The following is a 27368-nucleotide window of genomic DNA, read 5'->3' on the forward strand; positions in this document are numbered from 1 at the left end:
TGTGGGGGAGAAATATTTTTACAGTCCAAAATCATTTTTTAGTTTACTCTTGTGGACACTTCACATGAATCAATGCCAATTGTGCAGGGGTTATTCTCATGCGCTATCACTGATCGATTAAGCCTTTAAACTGTTCCTCCTCTCCCCGCTGCACAGACACTTCTCTGCCCGTACGTCTTCACGACCCAGTTCATCGGCTGGAACTAAGATTGAACCTATATTTGTAATGCAGTTGGAAAATGGCGGGAATTAAGTTTGGGGTTTAGCAATGTGCCTCAGATTGAGGTAAAGGGCAAGGGACGAGGTGAAAAATTCAACTGACAAAATGTTAGGTCTCATTGACACCAGCTTGTATTTCTAATCATTGCACTACTAAAACAATGCTTTACTTCAACTTTTTCTTTCTTTTACTTTTGAAAATTTTTGATAATTATTGCAGCAATAGCAGTGGACAGAATAGGTTATATTAAATACAGAAGATCTAGAGTCACCAGCTGTGTTGCCTAGACCAAGTACGAATGACATATGACATTTGCAGCTCGTGTACACATTTCCTGGTATCATTAATATATTTTCTTTCATTTTCTGCCCACTGTCTTTTAGTCAAAGCAGTTTAGACAAACTCCTAAGTTCCAAAACCTACAGGAGTTTTTGGTTCAACAGAGTGACAAATTTCTGGAGGTCTGTTAGGATATCTGTGGCAGCTGGTCCCTGAATGTTGTGCTTATGTAAACTATGTGTCAAAACTGGGTCAGATTCTGTGTAGCTGGAGCTGTCACAGGAAAATTCCATATAGGCAAAGAGCGCTCAAACATCTACTAACTGGCCTCTGCTCTGAGCTCAGTAGTGTCCCTTCCGAATAAAATAAATCTTCAGGATCACCTTGAAAACGAAAATCTTTACGTTGATAATGCGCAGAACCTCACATTGTAATAACTTGGAAACATATGAATATAGCTACCAATAATAATAATAATAAAAAAAATCCTCGTTTTCTTGTTTTTCTGCCCAGTTGATGAATTGCAGATTTTACACATATCTACAATAGATGGATTAAGACACTAAGCTTTTATTATTGGTTGAGTGGCATATTACATATAGCTTGACCAGGTTTTACGGTACCATCATCCTTGTATTTAAGTTGTGTTTGTAATGAGTGGAGTGACGCCTGCATGCAAGCAGAAGTAGTGGGACAAACTCACCCTCAACAAAGGATCCCATAACGGCTTTGAAGAGACTGTGGGATTAGCAAAACTAAACTAAATTGGAAATTAAATTGCTTGTGTTAGTCAGGGTACTCTTGAGTCAGGAACTAGAACCCTGGGAGAGGGACGATGAGGTCAGAGCAGGAAGTGACTTGACTGATGAAAGGGAAGTGACATAAGGGGGCACTATCAAAATGCTGTAGGAAAGGAAGGTGGAAAAGACATAACATGCTGAGAATCAAGTACCATGTTTGAGTGCTGATCTCTGGTTGATCGACCTGACACAATAACCAAAGACAAAGCTGGGTGCTTGTGAGCTGTGAGCCTGAGTCCTGACTGCCGGATCCGTTTTGGGACCCAGGGACTGGCAGAGTTGTAAGAAAACTAACTCCTCCCAGCTGGCCAGCGCTCCAGTACCTGCAGCCACCTCTGAAGGTGAATGTGGCATCCAGGCTCAAACTTGTGAATGCCCTAGGGTGCTAGGTCATTACATGATCTAATGATCAAAAGGGAGAGCGGAGGGTAGCATAGCAGCAAAGGAACTACAAAATAAGAATCCCAAAAGGAACTAAAAGACAAATTGCCCACAGAGTCCCATGAGATAAACACTGGGGTGGCCATTTTGAGCTGGGCATAGCATCATCATGTACCTGCAAGAGGAAAGAAAACTAAGGGCCAGATGTATGACCATTTAGTTTTGTGACTGGCAATTGGAGATTTTTTGTGAATCACAAATTGCGAGTCGCAAAACAAATTGTACAACAGTGTAAACCACACTGTTTGCGATTTGCATATGTGTCGCCAGGTACCTGTCTCATTAATATTCATGAGGCAGGTTGCAATTTATGATCCATTTGGGAATTGCCACACTCACAGGGATGGTGGCCTGCTGGGGTCAGCAGACTACTTTGTCTGTGACTGCTTTTAAAATAAGGCTGTTTTAAAAAAAAAAATACAGCCCGTTTTCCTTAAAGGGAAAATAAAAATGAAATGTTTCAGTTTAATTTTTTCCAGAGTAGGCAGTTGTCCATGGGATGACAGCCTGCTCTGATAAAATGTTGGCGCCCCTTTCACAAAGGGGTAAGGACCCCTTGGGAGCCCCTTCCCATTCGCAAATGGGTTACAACCAATATGAAATTGGTGGTAACTGTGATTGTTTTGTGACCACATGCACGGTCACAGAACAATCAAACATGGGCCTGCAAGTCACAATTAGGAAGGGACACCCTTGGATGGCCCTTTCCTATTTGCAAGTTGCAATCCCTATTTTGCAAGTTGGTAACAGGATATCGACTTGCAAAATAGGGATAATACATGCGACAATGCCATTTTGCAGTCCCAAAAGGCGAATTTCGCATTTTGCGACTTCAAAATCATGTTGTACATCTGGCCCTGAATGAGGCAGCCAAATGCAAGAAGCATAGAGAGAGACCCAAGACCTAAGACATATGCAAGGGAAAAGAAGAATGAAGTGCAGTAGGCCTACAAGCTAACCAAACACTGTCATGAGACAGGAAGATCAATGACTATGGTCTGGACTTCCTAAAGGCCCGATCACCATTTGACATAGCAAAGAAGCAAAGTGCTGGGCCCACTTAGGCTGAGTAGATAGAGATGGGGTCAAGGAGATCTTCAAGAAACTCCCAAAGGAAGAGGTAATTACGAACCAGAAAGTTAAAGATGCCCCAGCAACCAATGTGGACTATAAGAAACATGTTGAATAAGCCAAAGCAACTGTCAGGAGAAGTAATGGATGAATTTGCAAAGCTAGGAAACCCCTCAAAACCTGCTGATTCAGTGAGTTCAATGATGCAGTACAAATCATTCTGACGCTGAATGCTCAAGGAAACACACATTGAACAAAGTCTGACCCCGGCAGGAGTGGAGAAACAAGCCAAAAGACAAGCTGCAGCCACTGCTCCCCAGATAACTGAGCAAGACACCTTGCTCCAATAATACATACAGGCCTGATGGAGCTTGAAAATGATGAGCCAGCTCTGGTTTGAGAAGGACCATTAAATCTAAGCTGTTTTTTGTAAACTTTTGCCTTGAGTATAGTGCATGAGTCAGGTCTATGGCTGTGGCTCAACTCCATGAGCACCACTGCTCATGGAGCTATGGCTAACTTCTGATTCACCTATCGGAACAAGAATTACCTAACCATCCCATGCCCACTGTTGGACGTTGCCTCTCTGCAAGGTCACCACAAACCTTTTGCCTTCACTCCTTACCTGATCCTGTTTCTCTTGGTTTTTAGGACTCTGAGCACTTTACCACTGTTATCCAGAGCTAAATTGCCTGTGTTCTCTCCCTAAGAGATGTTAAATCTGACCCACACCTAATTTGCACATTTAATTTACTTGTAAGTCCCTAGTAAGTGGTACTACATGTCCTCAGGACTATAAATTAAATGCTACTAGTGAGCCTGTAGCAATCATTGTGCCACCATGTGAAAAAGCCTTTTAAAACTTGTCTCAGACCGTCAACAGAAGCCTGTGGTGCAGTTTTACACTGCCATTTTGACATGGCAAAATAAACCTTTACAAGTCCATATATGTCACCCCTAAAATAAGCCCTAAAAACTCATAAACATTGATAGGCGATTGCCCACATACACATTGCTCACCCTGGTAAAATCATGAAGTTCTAGAAATTGGGCCTCAAATTTACTGAATTTTGTCATTTAAGGGTACTCTCCATCAAGTGATCTGAAAGGCACAACAGTGATAAGAGAAGTAAGGCATTTGGGAGATTTAGATTATCTTATCATTAAGGGCCTTATTACGACCCTGGCGGTGTGAAGAATACCAGGGTGGCGGTCGGACCACCAGCACCACCAGTTTTTCTTCATAGGAGGGGCTGACATTACTGGTGGTCCTAATCCCCAGGGTAGCGATGCATGCAGTGCCACCCTGGGGATAACGAACCCCTTCTCCGCCAGTGGTTACATGGTTGTAGCACTGCCATGTAACTGCTGGCCGAGATGGTGTGCAGCAGGCCCCAGTGGGCCCCTACAATGCCCATGCACTTGGCATGGGCAGTGCAGGCCCCCCCCTTGCCAGCCCTGTTGCAATGTTCACTGTCTGCATTGAAGACAGTGAACATTGCGACGGGTGCTGGTGCACTCTATGCACAACAGCACTGCCACCAGCTCTATTATGAGCCAGAGGCAATGCTGTTGGGTGTTTCCCACTGGGCTAGTGGGCGTAAACATAATCTCCGCCCGCTGACCAAGCGGGAGACTCTTAAAGGGGCCCGTGGGAAGGCGGCCACACTGGGGCAACCTACCCATCGGGACTTCGACGGATGGAAATGACCCCCTAAGTCACATAGAAATGGAGATTGGAACATTCTGCTCAGTGTAAAAGATAGTTTTTATAAACAAATATGCATTCTTACTCCTTATTGCCCATAAAAAGGGAACCTACTTCCAGTGAAAAGTGCATTTATTATGTAAATAGCTACATGGAAGATGCTGCAGGAATATCTCAGGAAATATTTTTCCTCACCTTTCATAACTTTCTCCCTTAGGAAATGACATTTTTTTCAGTGTGAAAAATAGATCTGAAGAATACAGAGTTTTTAAAGTATCTGTATTTTACAGGCACAAAATGTCTTTGAGCAAGTTTGGCCGTGTAAAAAAAAACGCATCAAGTTATTTCTGTAATTTCACTGAGCTTTGGTCAATTCTTTTTTTTCCTTTAATTTTTCCACAAAAGTTCATACATATGCTTAAACATGGGATCTTGAATTAAATCGGGTTCAGATTGGCACAGACAAAGGGTAAGAACGCCTTCAAATAAGCGATGGATTTTATGATTTTTGTTTTTCCAATTTCGAATTTACTTTTCTTACAAATGCGGAGATACATCTACAAGTCTAAAAATTGCAGTTTCAGGATTTAGTTCAGGTTCATGCCCAGGAAAATATCTTGTGACTATGATCCTTTGGTGATATATCCCCCACTTTTTCCTCACAGAGCCCAGGAGTTGTAGCTTGTGTACGTCATGATTTACACTACAGTCTCCTTGTAGGGCAGCGTCTAGGGAAATTTCTCTGATCGGTAAAACCAACACCATAGAGCTCACTTGTCAAAAACTAACACAACTAATCCAAATCGGAGTAGGTCATTGAATTAGGTATTTTGTTAATTCCTTCATTCTGCGTCGACTATTCCCTAAAGGCTTCGCAAATGAGTGTTGCATTCAGTCCTTGAAGTCTTTTTTAATCGAACTCCATTAAATAAATCACTGCACAGGCACTGAGAACAGGCAGTTTAGGAGTGCTCAGTCTCTAGCTTTTTGAAGAGCAGTTGATGGCAATTGTGTCAGCGTTCTAATTGTGTTGGCCATTTGGTAAACTTTTGACTTCATAGCATCCTTACATTGGACCTTTTGTCCAGTACCTTCTTAGTTCCAGCATAGCAGGTGGGCTTCATTTTACAGCCCTTCATGCATTTCCCAAAAGTTGCAACTATTTGATTTAAGGAGTTATCAGCCTTTTTTACATAAAGGAAAGGATTTCTGTGCATCTTTGGATGAAGACCACCATAACCAAACTAACTGGTAAAAACTTGTGATCAACACATGGTGGCAACTAGCAACTCTGGTACATATGACAACCAGAGATGCTCTTTCAAAACAGTCACTCTAGTCATGAACATGGGTGCCACCTGAATGAACAGCTATACATCCTACTTCACATGAAAGAACTCTGCACATCTCAGCATTACTACTGCAGTACTGTGAAGAGTACCTCTTGAATCTCAGAGGCCATTTGTTATTTTGTCGTAATTCCATGGTGGTGAGACTACTTTAATTTTTCTAAATTAAGCTATCACGTTTACGCAATATCACAGCTTCACCAGTTCAGTGATTCTGTCTGCCTACTGATGGCACAAAATAGAAGACCGATCCTTACACCAGTGTTTGTAAATCTTTGCTGACTCGTTTTCTGTAAAAAGATACAGTGCATATTAGCATAGTGCTAGAGGCATTTTACAGTAAACACTGTCCCTTTCTTATGAGTTGAATAGGGCATTCTTAAATCATTCCATGTTGATTCAGTAAGTTAAAATATGCACTGCCGACATTTGCTGTACTATGTAGGCTACAAGAAGGGGTAAGTGAAATTGTGTAATTTTATCCATATGTAACACATGTAATCCCTATCAGAGCTGTGGGTCGCCTGCATGAAGAGAATACACAGGTACAATATTGCGTAAGAAAGATTCACAAGATACCAGCTTACTGCAACGACTTCTTATATCATGCTGTGAACTTTGCTAGTGCAGTGCATGTGATGTCCGCCCACATGCACCGCCAAGTCTACAGCAAGCAAAAGTGACATGATCAGTGCATGCTTAAGCAAAATGGATATTACAGCCCACTACCTGACGTTTACATAAGTTTCAGTTCCATCGAGGACAATTCAGCCTTTCATCCTCCTGATATTTGTAAATTGAAGGTCATCACATTTGATGATAGTAACATATCTCATTTACAGCATTTAGAAGGAACAGAAGTGTGCCACGAAACTCTAAATACAATATATCCTAAAATTGGCTTTAGAAAAAGATTCTTAACGGCTTAATGCAAATCTTTAGGATTTTCTGCAAAATTCATGTGGAAAGCAGATAATAAATGAGTTTGCTTTAACATTAAGAAAATCTAGATACACCCCAGGTGATTAGAATGATAGAAAGGTGCCATTATCACCTTATGACTATGAATCCTTAGCTGTTGTGGAAATGTCCCAAAAATGTATAACAGAAAATGTATGCCATATCAGACAATCATTAAGAACTCTGGCAGAGGGGGGATTGGTATGATAATGTCAAATGTACACATATGTCAGTATTGGGTCAATACTTTGATTGAGAAATGAATGGGTGCCACCAAGCCATCCTTTCCAGGAGAGTGTGAGCCTTCTAGTAAGTAATAAATTCAATCTGGCTCAGCAGCTCTTTCTCAAATGTTTATCATCTGACACTGAATACTATGGGGAATATTTATACTCCGTTTGCGCCGGATTTGCGTCGTTTTTTTTTACGCAAATTCGACGCAAAACAAACTCCATATTTATACTCTGGCGTTAGACGCGTCTAGCGCCAAAGTTCATAGAGTTTGCGTCATTTTTTAGCGTGGACACCTACTTTGCATTAATGATATGCAAGGTAGGCGTTCCCGTCTAAAAAATGACTCCGAGGCATGTGCGCCGTATTTACACTCCCGGGCAAAAATGACGCCCGGGAGTGGGCGGGTCCAAAAAAATGACGTCCAGCCGCTTTTGCGTCGTTTTTTAGCACCTGGTCAGGGCAGGCGTTAAGGGACCTGTGGGCTCAGAAGGAGCCCAGAGGTGCCCTCCCATGCCCCCAGGGACACCCCCTGTCACCCTTGCCCACCCCAGGAGGACACCCAAGGATGGAGGGACCCATCCCAGGGAACTTAAGGTAAGTTCAGGTAAGTATGTTTTTTAAAAAAAAAATTGTGGCATAGGGGGGCCTGATTTGTGCCCCCCTACATGCCACTATGCCCAATGACCATGCCCAGGGGACATAAGTCCCCTGGGCATGGCCATTGGGCAAGGGGGCATGACTCCTGTCTTTGCTAAGACAGGAGTCATTTTAATGGGGGTTGGGAGTCAAAAGAAATGGCGCAAATCGGGTTGAGGCGAAAATTTTGCCTCAGCCTGACTTGCCCCATTTTTTGGCACCCAAGCTCCATATTCCCCTACGCCGGCGCTGCCTGGTGTACGTCATTTTTTTTTACGCACACCAGGCAGCTCCGCCGGCTAACGCCGGCTAACGTCATTGAATAAATACGGCGCCCGCATGGCGCTTCAGAATGGCGTTAGATTTTTTGACGCACAACTGCGTTGGCGCAGTTGTGCGTCGAAAAGTATAAATATGGCCCTATATTTTTGTCAAATGGTATTTTAAATATTTTAATAACATCAAATATGCTCTTTGTTGTTTATGCTACACATTTATACTACACAGGCAGATGAGTAACTGCCAGTGGTGCAGCGGGTGCAGTGGCCCCCAGCTTCTGTTACTTTAGAGACTGTCCTTTTAGGTTTTTTCGAGGAGTGTTCTTGGTGTCTAGCTTTGTGATAACTATTTGGGGATACTGCACGGGGAAGGGAATTGGAGGAAAGTAGAAGAAAGAAGATGTGGTGAATGATAGAAAAGAGAGGATGCGAGGTAAAATATGGTTAAATTGGGTAATTAATTAATGATGCGGGAGAAAGAGAAAGGAGTTAAGGATGAGCAAAATGGGTAGGAGGCAGAAATTGGAATATTGGGAGAGAAGGAAGGAAGGAGGTAAAGAATAATGAGAAGCAGAAGAGAAGGAACAGTGAGAGGGAGGGGATAGGAATAGGAGTGTGATAGAGAGGGAGGAGATGACAGAAAGATGGTTAAGCAGTAACGAAGGAAAGAATGAATGGGGAATGTGGAGACAAAGTAGAGGTGCAGTTATCAGCACAGCCGATGCAGTGACACCGAGGTCTAAGGCTGTATTTGGCTCATTGTGACCTGTCATCCTAAGTATTGTGGGGGCTGCGGGCAAGACAAACTTTATGGGCCTCTGTCCACAACAGCTTTGTGTTTTATTACCCATTTTCTGCTAATTCAGGATCAATTATATCAATCAATATTGAATAATACGTCAAAGACTGAGATGGATAAACAGATGTGACCTAGACAAAAAGTTCACTTTCCCCAGTGGCCTCTTGGAAGCTGAGGTTCCCGGGGCAATTTCTCACTTTGCCCATGCATTAAAACCTTTCTGACTGTACCCCAATTATATCTTCATTTTAATACCGATCCCAAGCCCACTTTCGTTGCTTGCATTAGAGACCATGACTCCCAGGCTAAAGCACAGCTCACAAGTATATTTTGTGAGGATCGAGCTCGAAAAAATATGAGAGACAGATATGTTTTCCTTAGTAATTATGCAGTCTGCAAAATTATTATAATGCACAAAGATACTTTAGGGTTTTAATAAATATGCTTAACTCCATATTACAGGTCAATTTCTATACCTTGAGGCAACTCCAGTGGGGTTAAGAGGTGAAAAGGCCCATGTCAAAAGCACCAAGTGGAAGGAGTCGGGTGCAGAATGTGTGCTCAGCTTCTGGTATTATATGTCGTCAAAAGCTACTGGCCTCATAAGGGTTCTAATTAAGGTAAGACTAGAATTGATGTTCTTATCCACATGTTTAACACTTTATAATATAAAAACAGAATAAGAACGTCTATATCTTCACTATGTTTACAATAAACTATACTATAAATAAACTATACTATAAAAAACTATACCATAAATAAACTATACTAATGCTTATAATATACAATTTCATACAGTCTGTGACCCCACTTATGAGCTGCATGGTATTTGGGTGGATTACACACATGCACCCAGTATCAGGCAACTAATGATTAAACCTCTGGATTGGAGAATTACTGTCTGTGGCTTTTTTTTCCAGCTGCAAAGAGTATTGGAAATCTTGTTCTGTGAGGTTAAACCCATACATTTACCACCAACTCTTAGCATGTGGTAAATGTATGCTGCGAGCTCTGTGGAGGGTGAAGATGATGACATAGGGTCATGAGATAGTAGTGGAGGAAATGGGAAAATGTTTTAGCAGGATAAATCAATGCATGATTCCCCCTTTGAGAATATCAGGAATGAAACTTGTCTGCTGCTGCAGCCCCAGTCTCGTGACTTTTTTCAGGCAGTTTACCACCCACAAAAAGGGTGTGTAAATACTGAACAACTAGTCATCAGGTGGAGAGAAATTAAAACATGAAAGAATGCGATAATTGTGTTCAACTAACTTATAATAAGGTCATAAGTGCCAGTGATGTTATAAGATGTTGCTCAAACAGAACAGTAGTAGATTAAGGGGGTCATTCCGACGGGCCGGGGATGCGGGAGCACCGCCAACAGGCTGGCGGTGCCCCGCAGGGCATTCTGACCGCGGCGGTTTGGTCGCGGTCAGACCAGGAAAACCGGCGGTCTCCCGCCGGTTTTTCGCTGCCCTGGGAATCCCCCATGGCGGCACAGCTTGCTGCGCCGCCATGGGGGATTCCGACCCCCTCACCGCCATCCTGTTCCTGGCGGTTCCGACCGCCAGGAACAGGATGGCGGTGAGGGGTGTCGTGGGGCCCCTGGGGGCCCCTGCAGTGCCCATGCCAATGGCATGGGCACTGCAGGGGCCCCCGTAAGAGGGCCCCACTTTGAATTCCAGTGTCTGCTCAGCAGACACTGGAATTCGCGACGGGTGCAACTGCACCCGTCGCACCTTCCCACTCCGCCGGCTCCATTCGGAGCCGGCTTCCTCGTGGGAAGGGGTTTCCCGCTGGGCTGGCGGGTGGCCTTCTGGCGGTCGCCCGCCAGCCCAGCGGGAAAGCCAGAATGGCCTCTGCGGTCTTTCGACCGCGGAGCGGCCATATGGCGGTTCCCTCAAGGCGGGCGGCTCCCGCCGCCCACCGGGGTCTGAATGACCCCCTAAGTCCTAAATGTGCAAACACTAAAGTTCATAGTTGAATAGAGGTAATAACATTGAAAATGTGAAAGTACCTGATGCAAAGTTGACTATTTTTACCTCTTGCATTATGGGAGATTTATTTTTTGTCATTTTGCAATTAATGGACATGTATACAATTTTTCAATATATACAATATTAAATGTTTTGCATTTAAAATGCTTCATCATATAACTTGTGAGGTGGATTAGTATCCGGTTTTACTTAGTCCTGTTTTGTACCTGTAGTAGATTAAAAAAAAATAAAAAAATGAGAGGTAAATATATCTTAATAGATGGGTTTTACATGTTTAAACGGTACTTTATTGGTTGCACATTGTTGGTCACGTGCAGGATCCCGCACCACTGGTTACATTCCTTGTCAAATTCAACTTTCCTTGATTATACAATATAGTCGCCCTAGATTCCAATTCAGAATATGACAACGTGGTCCAGAATTGCTCATTCTAAGAATCTCTCAGGTCGAGTTAGGAATATAATATGGTATCATGCCACGCATGTGGTGAGGAGTGTTGAGGCACTTGACATACTCTTTTAGAGGATTTTAATTACCTTGTTTGTCCTTACATTAAGGCTTCCAATACATTAGCAATATGCAACATTTCTCTGTCTTTCCTGTGCCTGTTTTTTCTTTCACACTTTTACTTGCTCTTTTGGAGGACACTACATTATTACATCCAGCCCATATACCAGCCTACTCACAATGAAGATTTTTATATCATGGTTCAAGCACAAGATTTATTCCAAGACGGTGTTGTGGGTTGGAAGGAACAGTCAATGTCACCACCATGATAGTATGGAGCGATCAGCTATATTATATTCTTTCAAAATGGTTCTTTCTTTGCCATGGAAGGAATCTTTAAAATCTCACACACCTGCAATATTGGACTTAATGGTCAGTACTCAAACACTTTTATCTTACCAAGCATGATATCAGCCCTCTGGTCACTAAATTCTAAAAAGACAAACAGGCCCTCATCTGTCAGACCCGCAATGGCGGTCCCACCATCAAAAAGCTGGCAATTGGACCGTGGCTGCCACAATCGGACCACCGACACCTCCAGGCTGCCGCAAGCCGGCAACCTGGTGGTCCGGGTGGTTTTCATCCTCCAGGGCAGTGCTGCTTGCAGTGCCGCTCTGGGGACTAGGAGTCGCCATGGAAAATCTGGCGGAATGGGGGTGTCTGGGGGCCCCTAAGAGGCACCTGCGCTGCCCATGCACTTGGCATGGGCAGTGCAGGGGCCTCCATGCACAGCCCCATTGTGCATTCCACTGCACAGCCACATTGGCACCGGCTCCATTAGGAGCTGGCGTCAATATTAAGGCCCTGTTCACTGCAGGGCCAGTGGGCAGAAACACTGTTTCCGCCCACCCGACTTCCGGTGAAGTCCTATTAGGGCCGACAGAGTTCTGGCCGCATAAGAGGTCTGAAGGTGGGAAAAGTTGCCCGCCAAACTGCTAATGAGGGCCACAATTTCCAAAAATGTAAACATATTTTTTCAAGGACTTCTTTATCCCCTAACTTGAATTTTGAGGATTGAACAGGATGAGTAACTGAAACTGTGCTCTCTGGTGTTTTCTTGCACGACCCAGTAGGAGTAAGCAAGGTTAAAGACATACAGTCAGGATATTAAAAAGTTAGGGGCTGATTTAAAAGCCACTAGCTCCTCTGTGCGCCACATTAGTCATTTCTTTTATGCTAATGTGGCCCAACAAGGCCAAAATCATGTGCCAAATTTACAAAGTGGCACAATGCATGCATTGCACCACTTGGTAACCCTTTGCACCCAGTACAGCGCCACTTTTCTTAAATCAGGGCTTCAGTTTTAAAATACATGTATTATGAGAATAGTACAATTTGTGACTTACTTGGTACAAAGTAACAGATTACAAGAATTAGGAGAAGTCAGTAAAAAATAAAGCAATTGGAGTTGGACTTCTTAAAGGGGACAAGTGAAAGAGCTAAACCATGCCTGATTCTGAAGAACTTAAGTAGCTTCATTTACTTAACTGGTTTATGTCTCATACAAGGTATGAAGCCTTATAATAACCCAAACATGATGGATTGAATGCTTGAACTAATCTTATCCACTGGTAAGTAATCTGACTGCATTCCAATGCATTATTTTCTACCCAGTGCACCCCTCTTCATTAACCAAATGCAGATCAGCTTCAGTGCAGCTTCAACAATAACAGCCAAACTGCCAGACAAGGTCCGAAATAGAGGAGGCACGACTCTCTGGAAGATCTTAGGAATTGAATAACCAGCGCACCCATGAAAGGTGTTTTCTCCTTTATAAGAGGGGCAGACGACTAGTAAGAAAGTGGCGTTGCTAAGGACAACTGTGACAAATAAATTAAATATTTTAATGTCTGAAACAAAGTTGGAAGATTCAGTCATGTGAAATTCACCCATCTTAAAGCGTCAAGTGAGTTGACACATCTCTTTTTACATTTTCTGTACTGTTAACATCATAGATATAGAGACATCTGCCGTCACACAGTTTTAATACCAGATGTCCATGGTATACATATGCGCTTTCTATGCTTCGCCTGTTTTCCTTAGAAAAATCCCCTTTTGTGTGTTTATCAGAAAACTCTCTTTTTTAGTCAATATAGTCCTGGCTATAGATAGAGGATTTTTCTTTTAAACTGAAAGTAAGGGCTTGAGAAATATTGCACAGATATAAAATTGGGTACAGAAAAGCACAAACTATACTTGGGTAAGGAAGAGGGGTGATTAAGCTTTTAATATCTCACATGAATTAGCAAATATGTACCCACAAAGGGGCGATTTATGGAAAGTTGAGCTGCACTGAGTGCAGCACCACTTTTCCTGTGCCCCTTAGCACCCCACGCGTGTGTGTGCTGTATTTAAATTATGGTGCACCATGGTGCAGGGTAGGGGGCAATAGCATAGTTTTTCATGACGCTATTGATGTACTTTGCAGGAGTAGCACCAAAATATTGGTGCTACTCCTGCAGAGTAAACAGGGGCCCGTTATAAATAATGGAAGTCCCCTTTTAACACCTGCTCTGAGCAGACATTAAAAGTGCCATACAAAATGACCCAAGGATATCTTAGATCTCCTTGTGCCAATTTTTCGACCCCACTAATGGGGGAACGCCCCCTTTGCATACATTATGGCTGGCACGGGCATAATGTAGCACAAAGGGTTACAAAGTGGTACAATGCATGAATTGTGCCACTTTGTAAATATGGCGTTAGGATTGTGGCCTCGTTGGGCCACATTAGCCTGAACAAATGATGCTAAAGTGGCGCTAGAGGCTTAAAAATATACCCCCCAACTCTATAATATAGTAGGTGTGTGGGAGAGATCATTGTAAATTGATTTACACAAATCCCTTTTCTATACTTATTAGAAAATCCATAGCTATTGCTTGAATAAGCCTCTGAATTTCTTGTAGGTCTCCATTGACACTGTGCTATGAAAGTGTAATTTAAAAAAAATCATCGCCATTCAGCATCCTAGCTACTATGATTGGCTCAATAACAGTTTTGACGTTAATTGTAATATACTTTTTTTCTGGAGAAAACAATAATACAGTTGACTATGTTTAAAACAAATCATATTTTATACATGACAGCTCAGACTAGAGATTGTGATATATGTCTTTCTGTTTCTTTTGGCTCCATATCTTTATAGAGAGATTGCTAGATATTAATCATTGGTACTGATCTGATACAGCACAGTATGCCAGTGTTAAATCCATGATTATTTATTTATTTTTTTAAGTGGAAAAATAGAACTGTGTGTTCCAACTTAGTTTATGGGATGGTTTCAAAGGGAAATATGTGGATTATCATTGAAACTGTTTTTTATATATCTATGAAAATGCTTGCTTTAACCATGCAAGTGATAATCAGATGACACCAGAGCACATCCCTGGTGAAGTGAAAACATATTGGCCCTCATTATGACATTGGCGGTAAATCCCACTTACTGCCGCGGTGACGGCTGTCAACATAACGCAGCATTGGCGAATATCTGTTCACCATATTATGAGACACATACACCAATCCGACAGAAAACTGCCACATACACAAATCCGCCAGCCCAAATGTTAGTGATAAAGTGGCGGTACGAACACCCATACCGTTATGCCAACAAAACAACGTCCATCACATTATTACTCACGAATCACCGCAGCGGACATTCAACGGCAGTAAACCATTGGCAGTACACACCACCGCGCTCAGAATGGACACCCACATACAAAACAACACAACATTGGCCAATACAAAAAACACACACCTGAGTTTCATGCACACACTACACCCACCCCCACAGCACTATGAAACACCCACCCACATTACCCACAAACCTTTATAAATACAAATTATTGCCACCAAGACCACTGCAACAACTAGACACACACACCACTTACACCCAGACATCCCTCACACACCCCACAACACACACCCCACCACATTACTCAACACACTCTCACCAACACACAACACCCATTTCACCACAAAGGCACCCCTGTTTCACTGATGAGGAGTTAAGGGTCATGGAGGAGGAAATTATCAGGGTAGAGCCACAGCTGTTTGGAGCACAGGTTCAACAAATATCCATTACCAGGAAGAATCGTGGATGGGGTGTTCACTGTGGGACAGCACCCAAGAACAAGGGACATCAGGAATAAGTGGAACAACCTACGGGAGAAGGTACATTCCATAGCAGCAAGGCAGCAGCTTGACATACAGAGGACTGGTAGTGGACCCCCACCTCCTCCCCCACAGCTCACAGCATGGGAGGAGCAAGTCTTGACATTACTGTATCCTGAGGGACCCGCTGGAGTAGCGGAGGACTGGACACTGGTGAGTCAAGATTTACTACTTATCACCCCCATACCTGCATGCCATCTGACCCCCTCACCCTCACTCCCATCACTCCACTACACCCCACATACTGCACCTACACATATGACTAACCCCAATGCCAAATCCTGCATGCTATACCAAAGCATGGACAGCCCTCCCGGCCCTGCATGGACACCCATCACCAAAGCATGCTTAACATAAGGAAACTAACAATCACAGAATACATCACCATACACAAGCAAAAGGTGGCAGGGCAATACCAACGATATAGGGGAAGATAGGGATGTACAATATGTCACAGACATGAAGCATAATACATCACTTACATCCCCACTGGTGCCCCAGCCAATCTCAGCAGAGATGAGGTGCCACGACAAACCAGTCCCCCAACAGAAGATGCCCCTAGTGATGACAGTAACTCTGGACTTCTGGATCTGGATCAACAACCTGGCCCATCAGGGAACACTGGACAGCCAGTCACCCCAGCCCACTCACAGTCCACCACAGAGCCTCCCCCATCAGTATCCAACACCACAGCACCCACCCAGCGTACCCACACCTCTGTCCCCAGGACACATCAATCCGCAGTGTGCCCACCTGTACAGGGACCTCAGGCCACACCTCATACCCAAGACAATCCAGGACCTGGGGTCTGTGGAAGTGGGCACACCGTTCCAAAGACAGGGGCACAGGCCATAAGGGACACTGGGAGGACTGCTGTGTGCCAGGGGGAGGACAGGACCAGTGAACCGACTCTCTAGGAGGCACTCTCCGATATCCTGGGAGCCTACCAACATTCCCAGGACACAATGGACCAGATCCTTGACAGCATGCAGGAGAACAGGCACTTACAGGAGGGACAGTATCAGTGTATCAGGCAGGACTTGTAGGCCATTAACACCACACTGATCTCTATAGCAGGGGTACTGGCAGACATGGCCAACATCATGAGGGAGGCAACAGCACAGCAGCAGGCCCCTACCACTAGCCAGTCCATTGACCAGCCCTCCAGTTCCGCTGCAGCTAGTAGGCAGGAGGCCCCACCACAGGACCCACAGGCCACCAGCAACCCTCCCCCTGCAGAAGGTGAACCACCCCGCAAACGTTCCCTGCAAGCCAGACAGAAGCCAGAGACACTTGCCAAGACCACCGCCAGGGAATAAGACTCTCCTGCCAGTCCCCCTTGTGTCCCACACAGTAACCTTGTCCACTTTAAACTGCCTTTGCTCACCTTCCTATGGCCACTTGGACACTGGACCTGTGCAACAAACAGACTGGAACAATACCCTGGACTTTCCTCAATCATCACCCTATTCCATTTCACTTTCCCCTCAATTTCTTAGCACTACAATAAACACCCCTGAACACAACTTGACTACTAGTGTTTTATGTTTTTAAAATGTGCATTTATGGAAACAGTCACATCTAGTGCAAATGCTCTGAACACTATGGGAGCAAAGAAATAAGGACCTGTAGCTGTCTGCATTCAGCATATCAGTACACAGTTGTTCTATCACCAACATCTGTAAAATGACAAGCTACAGATGACAGTAAGTTGAGATGCAAAGGAAGTTAATGTCATCAAGCTACAGCCACACAGAATACACCAGTAGTCATAGGAATGGTCAGTTGCTCTGTCTCACCTGTGTGTCATTGGAAGTATTGACAGATAACTGATGTTCTGCTGTCCTCATCCTCACTGCCCTCAGGGTCTACTGCTGCCACAGGGGCATCTCCAGTCTCCTCCTCCTGCAGAAAGGGTACATGCCATCTGAGGGCCAGGTTGTGAAACATGCAGCATGCCACTACTATCTGGCAGACCTTCTTGGGTGAATAGCACAGGGATCCACCTGTCAGATGGAGGCACCTGAACCTGGCCTTCAGGAGTCGAAGGTCCTCTTGATGATCCGTCTGGTTCGTCCACGTGCCTCATTATAATGCTCCTCTGCCCCTGTCCTGGCATTCCACACAGGGGTCAGCAGCCACAATAGCTTTGGGTAGCCAGAGCCACCTGCAAGTATTGAGGGACAGCATGTAGCCTCACACAATGATTTGGGGATTACACCTGAAGGCATACACTAACATACAGTGGGTGGGGACCAAGGCTCATCTATTAGCCACACCCTGTGCCTCTGTAGTTGGGCCATCACATTGGGGATGCTGCTATTCCTCAGAACAAAGGCATCATTCACCGGCCCAGGATACTTAGCATTGATGTGAGAGATGTACTGGTCCACCAGGCATACCATGTGCACATTCAGTGACTGGAAACTCTTACGATTCCTGAACACCTGTTCATTCTCGTGGGGGGGACAAATGCAATGTGTCTCGTCAGTCGCCCCAATAATGTTCGGGATATGTCCCATTGCATAGAATCCGGCCTTCACAGTGCCCAAATCTTCCACCTGGGGGAAAGAAATTTAGCTGCACATGTGTTTTACCAGGGCAGACAACACTCTTGCCAGCACAATTGAGAACATTGGCTGTGACATTCCTGCTGCCAAGCCCACTGTCACTTGGAGAGAACCAGTTGCCAAGAAAAGGAGCACTGATAGCACTTGCACAAGAGGGGGATCCCAGTCGGATGACGGATAGCAGATATCAAGTCAGGCTCCAATTGGGCACACAGCTCTTGTGATTGTGGCCCTGTCCAGTCTATAGGTGAGTATAATGTGCCTGTCCTCCAGTGTAGCCAAGTTCACAAGGGGTCTGTACACGGGGTATGTCTCCACCTCCTATTCACATGCAGTGGTAGTTATCTAAGGGATACAAGAGCAAGTAGGCTGTCACAATTTGAACAATGGAACCACAACTTCAGGTGCATTTATGTTATGGGACAGTGGGAATGGTGAGGTATGTGCTAATCTAGTCTGTGACGCAGTTAATCTCAATATAACCATTGCCCCCCCCCCGAAATGGAGACCACCTGTCCTGTATGTAGGATCAGGTGGAAGTGAGGTAATTCTGCCGACGTTGGGCATCGTGGAGGAAGGCGGTCTTGCACCACCGTGCAATTGCTCATTGGATAATATGGGGCTCTATGGAGTACAGTGGCCAATGGGGAGCTGCGCTGGCAGTGATGGTGTAGATCGCCGTGGATGTGACTGCCATTTTCCATCTGATTCCTCACTGACCTTCAACAGGAGAACACCTACACTACGTGTGCTGCTGTGAACTGTGTCTGGAACCCACCATGGCCTGTGCGACTGTGAAAGGGGCCCCTGCCTTCACTTCAGAGGAGTTGGAGCGACTGGTGGATGGAGTCCTACCCCAGTACGGACTGCTGAATGGTCCTCCAGACCAACAGGTAAGTACACATTGGGCACAATGCTTGTGGGAAGGATGTATGGAGATGTGTGTGCAAGCATAGTATCATCAGGTGGGTGGGGAGAATGTCTTGTGGTGGTGTACTTGGTGTGCGCCAGGCGATGTGTGTGCCAATGGTGATGGAAACAGGATTGGTGGGCCATACGTGTGACAGGCTGGACTGTTTGTTTAATGGTGTTCTCCTGTCTTTATTACCTCTGCAGGTCAGCACCCATCAAATGAAGGGATTATGGCGTGCCATCGCCAAGGATGTGTGGACCCTGTGAGTCTATGGCAGGCAGAGCACACACTGTCGGAAACGGTGGGAGGACCTGAGACGCTGGGCATGGAAGATCACAGAGGCCCAAATGGGGATGGCCTCCCAACGAGGAAGGGGGGCCCATCGGAACCTGACCCCCTTGATGGCCCGCATACTCATGGTGGCCTACCCAGAGCTGCATGGGTGCCCTGAGTGAATCACAGCAGCCACAAGGGGGTGAGTACAGTGGGTATTATTCAAAAATTTGGAGGGTGGGATCCAGGTGACGGATGTGAGTTAGTGGGTCCCCCTAAGGTCAGGCCAGACATTGCAGCGTGGGTCATTTCTAGGGTAATGGGTGTATGGAAAATGTGGGTACCTAAATTGTTAGCATTCCATTTCAGGCTGGGCTTTGTGGGTACCAGGAGGGGCACAGGTGGTGGTCTGTGGCCCTTGTCTTGCCTCATCATCTAGCCCAATCACTGTTCGTGCAATCCATAGTGCTTATGCCTGATTCCTGTGTGTGACGGTGCTGTGTATGGCAACTGTGGTGTTGGTGCAGTAATGGACCCAGGGCCAGATGTACCAAAGGATTTTACCCATTCTGTGTCTGTGGGAAAAAGCTTTCGTACATATGGCCCCCAGTGTTTCCTTTTTCTCTCTTCCCCCCTTTTTTGTTCTGTCATCCTGTCCATGTGTGCATTGGCATCATCTGGCGGAGGAGCAGGGGCACCAGCGACAGAGGGAGCTGCATCCCACAGGACCCTGGAGGCAGAGTCCACTGACCCAGAGGGAACTAGTGGGACAGAGGGCAAGGGGAGCCCCACGGCGGAGACAGGAGGTGAATACACAGGCTCAGATATATCCTCCGATGGTAGCTTCCTGGTGGTGGAGGACACCTCTGTGACCACCCCAGCTGCAGGTACAGCCGCCACCCTCGCGCCAGCACTTCCCTCCCAGTAGCCCCTCAGCGAGTTGCCTGTGCCAGCTCACCCAGGAGGGTGGGCATCTCCTGGTGCCCAGAGTGCAGAGGCTATTGACCTCCTGAGATCCATCTCCGTAGGGCAATCAACCATTGTGAATGCCATCCAGGGGCTGGCTTCCCAGATGCAGCAATGCAATGCATTGCTGGAAGGCTGCCCAACAGAGATCGATTCAGGCTCTGGCCTCCTCTCTGCTGGCAGCCATTGTCCCTGTTTCTACCATCCCCCCTCCAACTACCACTTCCCAGTCTCCTCAACCCCAGAACATCCCATGCACACATAATAACACCCAAGAGTGACACAGGCAAACAAAGGCACCACACTTCATCTCACAAGCACTCATGCAAACACCAGACAGTTGCAAACACAACCACATCCACTGCCTCCACTGTCTCCCTCTCCACCTCCTCCTCCACCTCCCTCCCTCCCAGTCACGTCCACACTCACACCTGCATGCATTGTACCAACATCCACCACAAGCATCACCACACCAAGCAGCACACACACCTAACTAGCAGACACCTTCACAACATCCATGCACACATCCCCTGTGTGCTCTCCCACCCTGTCTGTCCCCCCTCCTAAAGGACACAAACGCAAGCACTCACACATCTAACAGCCATCCACCTCATGAGCATACTGCCCATGCGCCTGCACACAAATCCAGCAGACATACACCTCCTACAACCACTCCCTCAATCTCCACTCCCATCCCTCCTCCCACCCCATCTTCCCTAAGAAGCTTTTCCTTGCCCAACTTCACCTCTTCCTTCCCCCTTCCCCTGTCTTGCCCGTAAGTGCAGGGTCCCAATGACCCAGCCCAGCACCTCAGCCAAACAGTCCAGGCGGACAGTGGTGGCACTATCCTAGTCGTGGTAGAAAGAGAGTGAAGGATTCTACTTCACCAGGCAAGAAGGGGACGGATCCCACACCTCCAGCCAAGAAGGGGAAGGAGCCTGTACCTCCTGCTTTGAAGAGGAAGAAGACCTTGACTCCTGCCCAGAAGGCTAAGGAACACGTACAACCTGGCAGAAAGGAGAAGAAGCCATCAACCCCTGCCCGGAAGGGTAAGAATTCCATGCCCCATGTTATGGAGAGGAAGAAGCCCTCTACGCCAGCGGAGGTTGTCAGGGTGACACCTCCACCACCACCAGTGGTTACGGGGCTCCCACAGCCAGCTGAGGAAGTGCAGCCATCGCCACCTGCAGAGGCTGCCCAGGAAGCACCTCCATTTGCCACCAACGTGCATCCATCACCGACTGCATAGGATGCCCAGGAGGCACCTCCATTTGCCACCAACATGCAGCCATCACCACCTGCATAGGCTGCCCAGGATGCACCTCCATCTGCAACCAACGTGCAGCCATCACCACCGGCAGAGGCTGCCCTGGAGGCACCTCCATCTGCCATCAATGTGCAGCCATGTAGGCCACCCTCCAGGGGCTGCTGTATGAGGGGCCCCCTCCAGAACCAGTGGGCAAGTCACTCACCTGAGAGACTGTGGCCTTGCACTCCCGAGGACAGAGAACTGGTCATAGAGCCCCCTCCAGAACAAGTGGGCAAGTCACCCCCCTGAGAGACTGTGACCTTGCACTCCCCAGGACAGAGAAATGGGCATGGAGCCCCCTCCAGAACCAGTGGGCAATTCACCCTCCAGAGAGAATGTGGCCTTGCACTCCACAGGACAGAGTAATGGGCATGGATCCCCCTCCAGAACCAGTGGGCTTGTTCCCAACTTCGGCTGAGGTACCCGCTAACCCCCCACCCCTCTGAGGTGCCTGCCCACTTGAAAACTGATGCCCCTGCAGAGTTCTATCCAGATGAAGTCAGGATTCGAGTTGAGCCTTGGACTGTGCCCTGTGGCCATGTGGGCCCTTTGAACATTGGACTGGGCAGTGTCCCTTTGAGTACATTTGTACATATCTGTTTCACGGACAATATGATTATTTATTAGCTGTTGATATCAATACATTCACCTTGGTGCATTCCTGTTGTCCTTGCATTATTCTGCTGTGTATCGGGTGCAAATTGTTTTTCTTGTGCAGCTGGTTGTGTGTATGGTGTGTGTGTGTGTGTCGGGTGTGTGTTGTGCGTGTGTGTGTCATTCTCGTTTTCCTCCCTCCCTCATGTGCTGGGCAGCTGTACTCACCATCATCATCTTCGTCGGCGTTGGTGTTCCAGGTGGAGCATAACGTAGAAGATCATCGGAAAAACTTGCAGTTCAGGTTTCATTGTGGTGTTGTTCTTCCCTTTGTCTCCGATGGTGAGTCTTTTCTCTTATGGGATGCATTTCCGCCAGGCTTTTGATGACGTTGGTACCGCCCCGAAAAATGTGGTGGATTGTAGGGACTTAATATGGTGGGCAGTACTTTGTCTTCCGCCTGGCTGTTGACGGCTACCACCGTGATGAGTGTTGTTTCCGCCCTGGCAGTTGGTGTGTTACATTGGTTATCTATGGGAGTTATAACAGCCATGGTCATAATTTGACGGTAGTTACCGCCAGCCTGTTGGTGATATTACTGCCAACTTATCACTCATCGCCAGGGTCATAATGAGGCCATAGTCTCCAACTTGATGGTCTCAGCTCATAAAGAAGTCTAAAAGCCTAAGAACTGCACATGGTCCTTGATCCAGTGCTAAGAAGCCTTGATCTGTAGCATTTTGTCCCAGATTGCAAGTAAGACTTGACTGGCTTTTCTAAGAGAACATGTTCAAGAATATAAAACAGATATAGCTTTGTTTTCACACTTTCTATGGCTTTGCCAGGATGAGGAGATTAGATGCACACATAGGTGGGTGCATGGTGAACTCTAGATGAAATTTTTAAATTACAAATTTAGCATCTCATGATCCTGTGCATTGGCCTTATTGAAAATGTGTTGGAGAACAATCTTTCCTGGAGCAGGGGACTCCATGGAGGTTTAAAGGAAAGACAGACAAAGACTGAATCTGCATTTTACATATTTGGGTATGCAAGCCTGTGGATGATTAACTTGTGGATGACAACTTAGAAACACATATTTGATGGTTTTAAAATACTCAAGTAAAACATATGCCCAAATTCAGGAAGAATAAAAGTATTTACATGTGTATAAATGTTTGGTATGTGTGGTAGTTGTGCAAATTAACCCTAGCGTATAACATGTCAAGCTCTTAGCATGGTCAAAGGCAAATATGCAGTCAATGAGCAACTGTAGGGGAAGATAGACTTAGAGTAAAGGTGGAATACTACGCCTTTTTTTTGTAAAGATTACATAACATCAATTTGGTAATAAGCAGCAATGAACAAAGGATATGGCCCAGACCAGGCAGAGAAGTAGTAACATAGAGAACAGACAGCATACCTAACTTACTTACCGCTGTCTAAGGTCTCAGGAAGCTGGTCTATGTGCACAGGTTATCTTCCTTATCAGGATCTAGGTCGGAGTCAGGAGTCTCAGTCACAGTGGCTTCATGGTCATCTGCCATGAAGTGCTCCTTTCGACAAAAGATACAGGACAGCTACTTTGGTATGTCTAGCAAAAACGGGCTGTCTTCTAACAAGTATGAAAAGGAAAGCAAAAACATTGCATACTGATTGTATTTCCCAGGACTGAATATGCAAACTGCAGGGAGACAACGACTACCAGGAATAAATGCATGAGCAGCACATTCTTGTGTTAGTCGGAAACTGTGTGAAGAGTCACCATTAGAAAATGTGGTGAAACTAAAACGTGAATCTAAAATAGAGACCTAACACTGGCCATGAAATAGCTATACAATATAAGATCACCCAGGCTCATGATTCTGGCAGTTTGATTATGCCCCAGAGCACAAGCCTGCCGTTCACTTGAATAGCAGTGATGTTCCAGAGGGTGGCTCAATGGTGGAGCTGTGCATCACATTGCAGACGTTTGTGAGCTTGGTTCCAGGTCTTCACCATGGTCTGAATGATGGGGCTGGACTTTGACATTGAGGGGGTATTTTATTGGAAAAGAAGGTCCAGGTTGGAGCCGTATTGAGTAGTGTCATGGTCTAATTGCACCCATAATGAGACGTTGGTCATCTTTGACCACATGGAGGACAGCTGGACAAGTTGCAGTGCCATATAGTAGTGTTCAATGCAGGGCAAACCAAGACCCCCACACCATCAGTGGACAGTGAGTTTAGAGGCTTTCAGGAGGGGCCACATGTTGTCCCACACAAAGGATCTGATGCCTTTGTCAATAGAGCGAAGGACAGGGGTCCTCACTAGGTTGGGTACCTTACCTAGGACATGTGTGAAATGGGGAGCGACTACCATTTTCACTGGCCGCCACTGCCCCCACATTGACAGATTAAGATGGTTCTATTTCACATAATCTGCACTATTTCTAGCTATTAGTGGGTCAATGTTATAAGAAACCACCCCATCCTCGATTCTGGGTATAAAAATGCCCAGATACTTAAGCTGTTGTGGGGTCCACTGGAATGTATATTCATTTATAGTTGCTCTGGTTGTAACACATGACTTAATTAAGGCCACACTATTGTAGCAATTTATTTATTTTAAAGCCATAGCCTGAGATGTCAGAGAAGTCTACAATAAGGGACATAAGGGACGGGAGGGAGTGAAAGCAAGATATAATATGCATATAGGAAACGTTTTGAAGGTCAACCTGGATGGGTGATGTCCTCAATTTGCAGAGCTTGGTGGATGACCACTGACAAAGGTTCCATTGCTAGAAAGAATCATTGTGTTGAAATGGGACAATTCTGATGGGTGCCCCGTGGTCAGAAAAAGGAACTGAGAATAAGCCTCCACAGTTGGGCTGTGCCATGAGTGTGATGTAATGTCATCAGACTTTTTCCAATGAAGTCCTCCCCTAGTCCAAAAGATTGCAAGGTGCAAAACTTTTAGCTTTATTCAAAGTGATGAACTGCCTTCTTGGCATCTATTGAAAAGACCAGGGTGGCCTCTTGTGTGTCCTTGGAAAGCCAAACAAGTTCTGGGAAAGGCCATAGGTAGTTAGGGGATGACCATCCTGATATAAACCCTACCTGGGAATGATGGATCAGGGTGTGGATGACTCACATAAGGTGGGCCACTAAGATGCTGACCAGGGTGGAGATCAAGTGGTAGATGCTGTTCAGCAGGTGATATCAACCCAGCTTTGAAAGAGCAGTGATCACAGATATATTAGACATGTTCAATATGGACCCAGAGCTGCAAGTCCCCTGAAAGGCCACACAGATATTGTACAGTGTCTCCTCCTTAAGCCACCAGTTAAATTCCACAAAAACTACCCTTCTCAATTACTTTGCTTTACAGGACGCACAAAATGGCCTGCGCAACTTACACCGTGGTGATCTACAGGAGTGCCCGGCCTTCATCATTTAGGTGGGGTAGGGTTATGTTACAGGAAGTCTTTAACCTTGTCCTTGCTATCTTCTGTCTTAGAGCTGTAGACTTCTGCATAGTAGGCCTCAGAGGCATCAGCAATGCTGTGTGGGGAGCAGAGCATGCTTCTTGTCTCATCCCTAATGGCCAGGATGGCCTCCGTAGCCTCTCATTGTCTTAGTTAGGCAGCCAAGAGTCTCCAATCTTTTTCCCCTTGCTATCGTGGTGGGCCTTCGGTCCATAGTCCATGCATTATGCCTGGGTTTATACAGAGATGAGCAAAATTTTGGCTTTTTCGGCTGTGCATCTAGTCTCAGGGTATGGCCTATTTGTAGATGTCGGGTATGGAGGTGGATATCATGCTCCAGGGCCATCTGTGCTCTGAGCTTGTTCGCTAGTGCAGCATCACTCATCAGCTGACTCAAGAAAGTGGCCTTGTCAGTCATGCAAAAAAGTTGGGCTGATTGTACAGAACCTTTGTTGTCCAAGAGGAAGGTTGACCTATTGTACTTTAAGCTGGCCTCTTCCTGGGAAAGTTAAAAATGTGCAGTGTTAAGGCACCAGGGTTTCTGAGATGGCTTTTGGAAGTTCCAATCAATGGCTAGGCACGCTGGCACATGATGTGACAGGGAACCCAGAAAAATGCAATGCAATTCAGAACCTCCGGGGTTAGTGTGTGGGATTTGACTAAGTAGTCTAGGTGGGACTTTGTACCATGATCCATGGAGAGCAATCAAAATTCACTCATAGCAGAGTGGAGTAGACACCTAGGCCCGTATTTATACTTTTTGACGCTAAACTGCGCTAACGCAGTTTGGCGTCAAAAAGTTTAGCGCCGGCTAACGCCATTCTGAAGCGCCATGCGGGCGGCGTATTTATTGAATGGCGTTAGCCGGCGCTAGCAGACCGGCGCTGCCTGGTGTGCGTGGAAAAAAACCACGTACACCAGGCAGCGCCGGCGTTGGGGAAAATGGCGTTAGGGCGTCTTAAAATGGTGCAAGTCAGGTTGACGCAAATAAATCGCCTCCACCCGATTTGCGCCATTTTTAACGACGCCCAGACGCCATTTACATGACTCCTGTCATGTAAAGACAGGAGTCATGCCAAAATTGCCCAATGGCCATGCCCAGGGAACTTATGTCCCCTGGGCATGGTCATTGGGCATTGAGGCATGTAGGGGGGCACAAATCAGGCCCCCCTATGCCAAAAAAAAATATAAAAAAAATAAAAAATTATACTTACCTGAACTTACCTGAATGTCCCTGGGATGGGTCCCTCCATCCTTGGGTGTCCTCCTGGGGTGGGCAAGGGTGGCGGGGGGGTCCCTGGGGGCATGGGGGGGCAGCTGTGGGCTCATTTTGAGCCCACAGGTCCCTTAACGCCTGCCCTGACCCAGGCGTTAAAAAGAGGCGCAAATGCGGGGGTTTTTGCCCCGCCCACTCCCGGGCGTGATTTTTGCCCGGGAGTATAAATACGATGCATTTGTGTCGCAGTCATTTTTTTGGATGGGAACGCCTACCTTGCATCTCATTAACGCAAGGAAGGCGTTCACGCAAAAAAATGACGCTCTTTCCTCATACTTTGGCGCTAGATGCGTCTAACGCCAAAGTATAAATATGGCGTTAGTTTTGCGCCGAATTTGCGTTGAAAAAAACGACGCTAATTTGGCGCAAACGGAGTATAAATATGCCCCCAAATTTTCAAAACAGACCTTGGGCATCAAAGATGTCATAGAGGAGGAAACCCCTAGCTCCGTTCTTCTGGGAATCAATGAAGCCCTTAAAGTCTAGAATGGCTTCTGGTGCTAGATTTTAGTCACCTCCCCAAGTGTGAGGTTAACTAATGGGATGCTTGAG

At 46.0% G+C, this 27368-nt stretch overlaps 1 protein-coding gene across 2 annotated transcripts in view; it reads left to right on the forward strand.

Moving 5' to 3' along the window:
* The window catches only part of MALRD1 (MAM and LDL receptor class A domain containing 1), a 2469603-nt gene that overhangs the window by 1184619 nt on the left and 1257616 nt on the right, over positions 1 to 27368 (forward strand). For both annotated transcript variants that reach the window (XM_069211777.1, XM_069211778.1), the window contains exon 23: positions 9238 to 9395. In XM_069211777.1, coding sequence (XP_069067878.1) covers positions 9238 to 9395 — 158 coding nt within the window. The remainder of the gene's footprint in view (positions 1 to 9237; positions 9396 to 27368) is intronic.

The sequence above is a fragment of the Pleurodeles waltl genome, chromosome 10 (assembly GCF_031143425.1).
Source record: "Pleurodeles waltl isolate 20211129_DDA chromosome 10, aPleWal1.hap1.20221129, whole genome shotgun sequence".
NCBI classification, from domain to species: Eukaryota; Metazoa; Chordata; class Amphibia; order Caudata; family Salamandridae; genus Pleurodeles; species Pleurodeles waltl.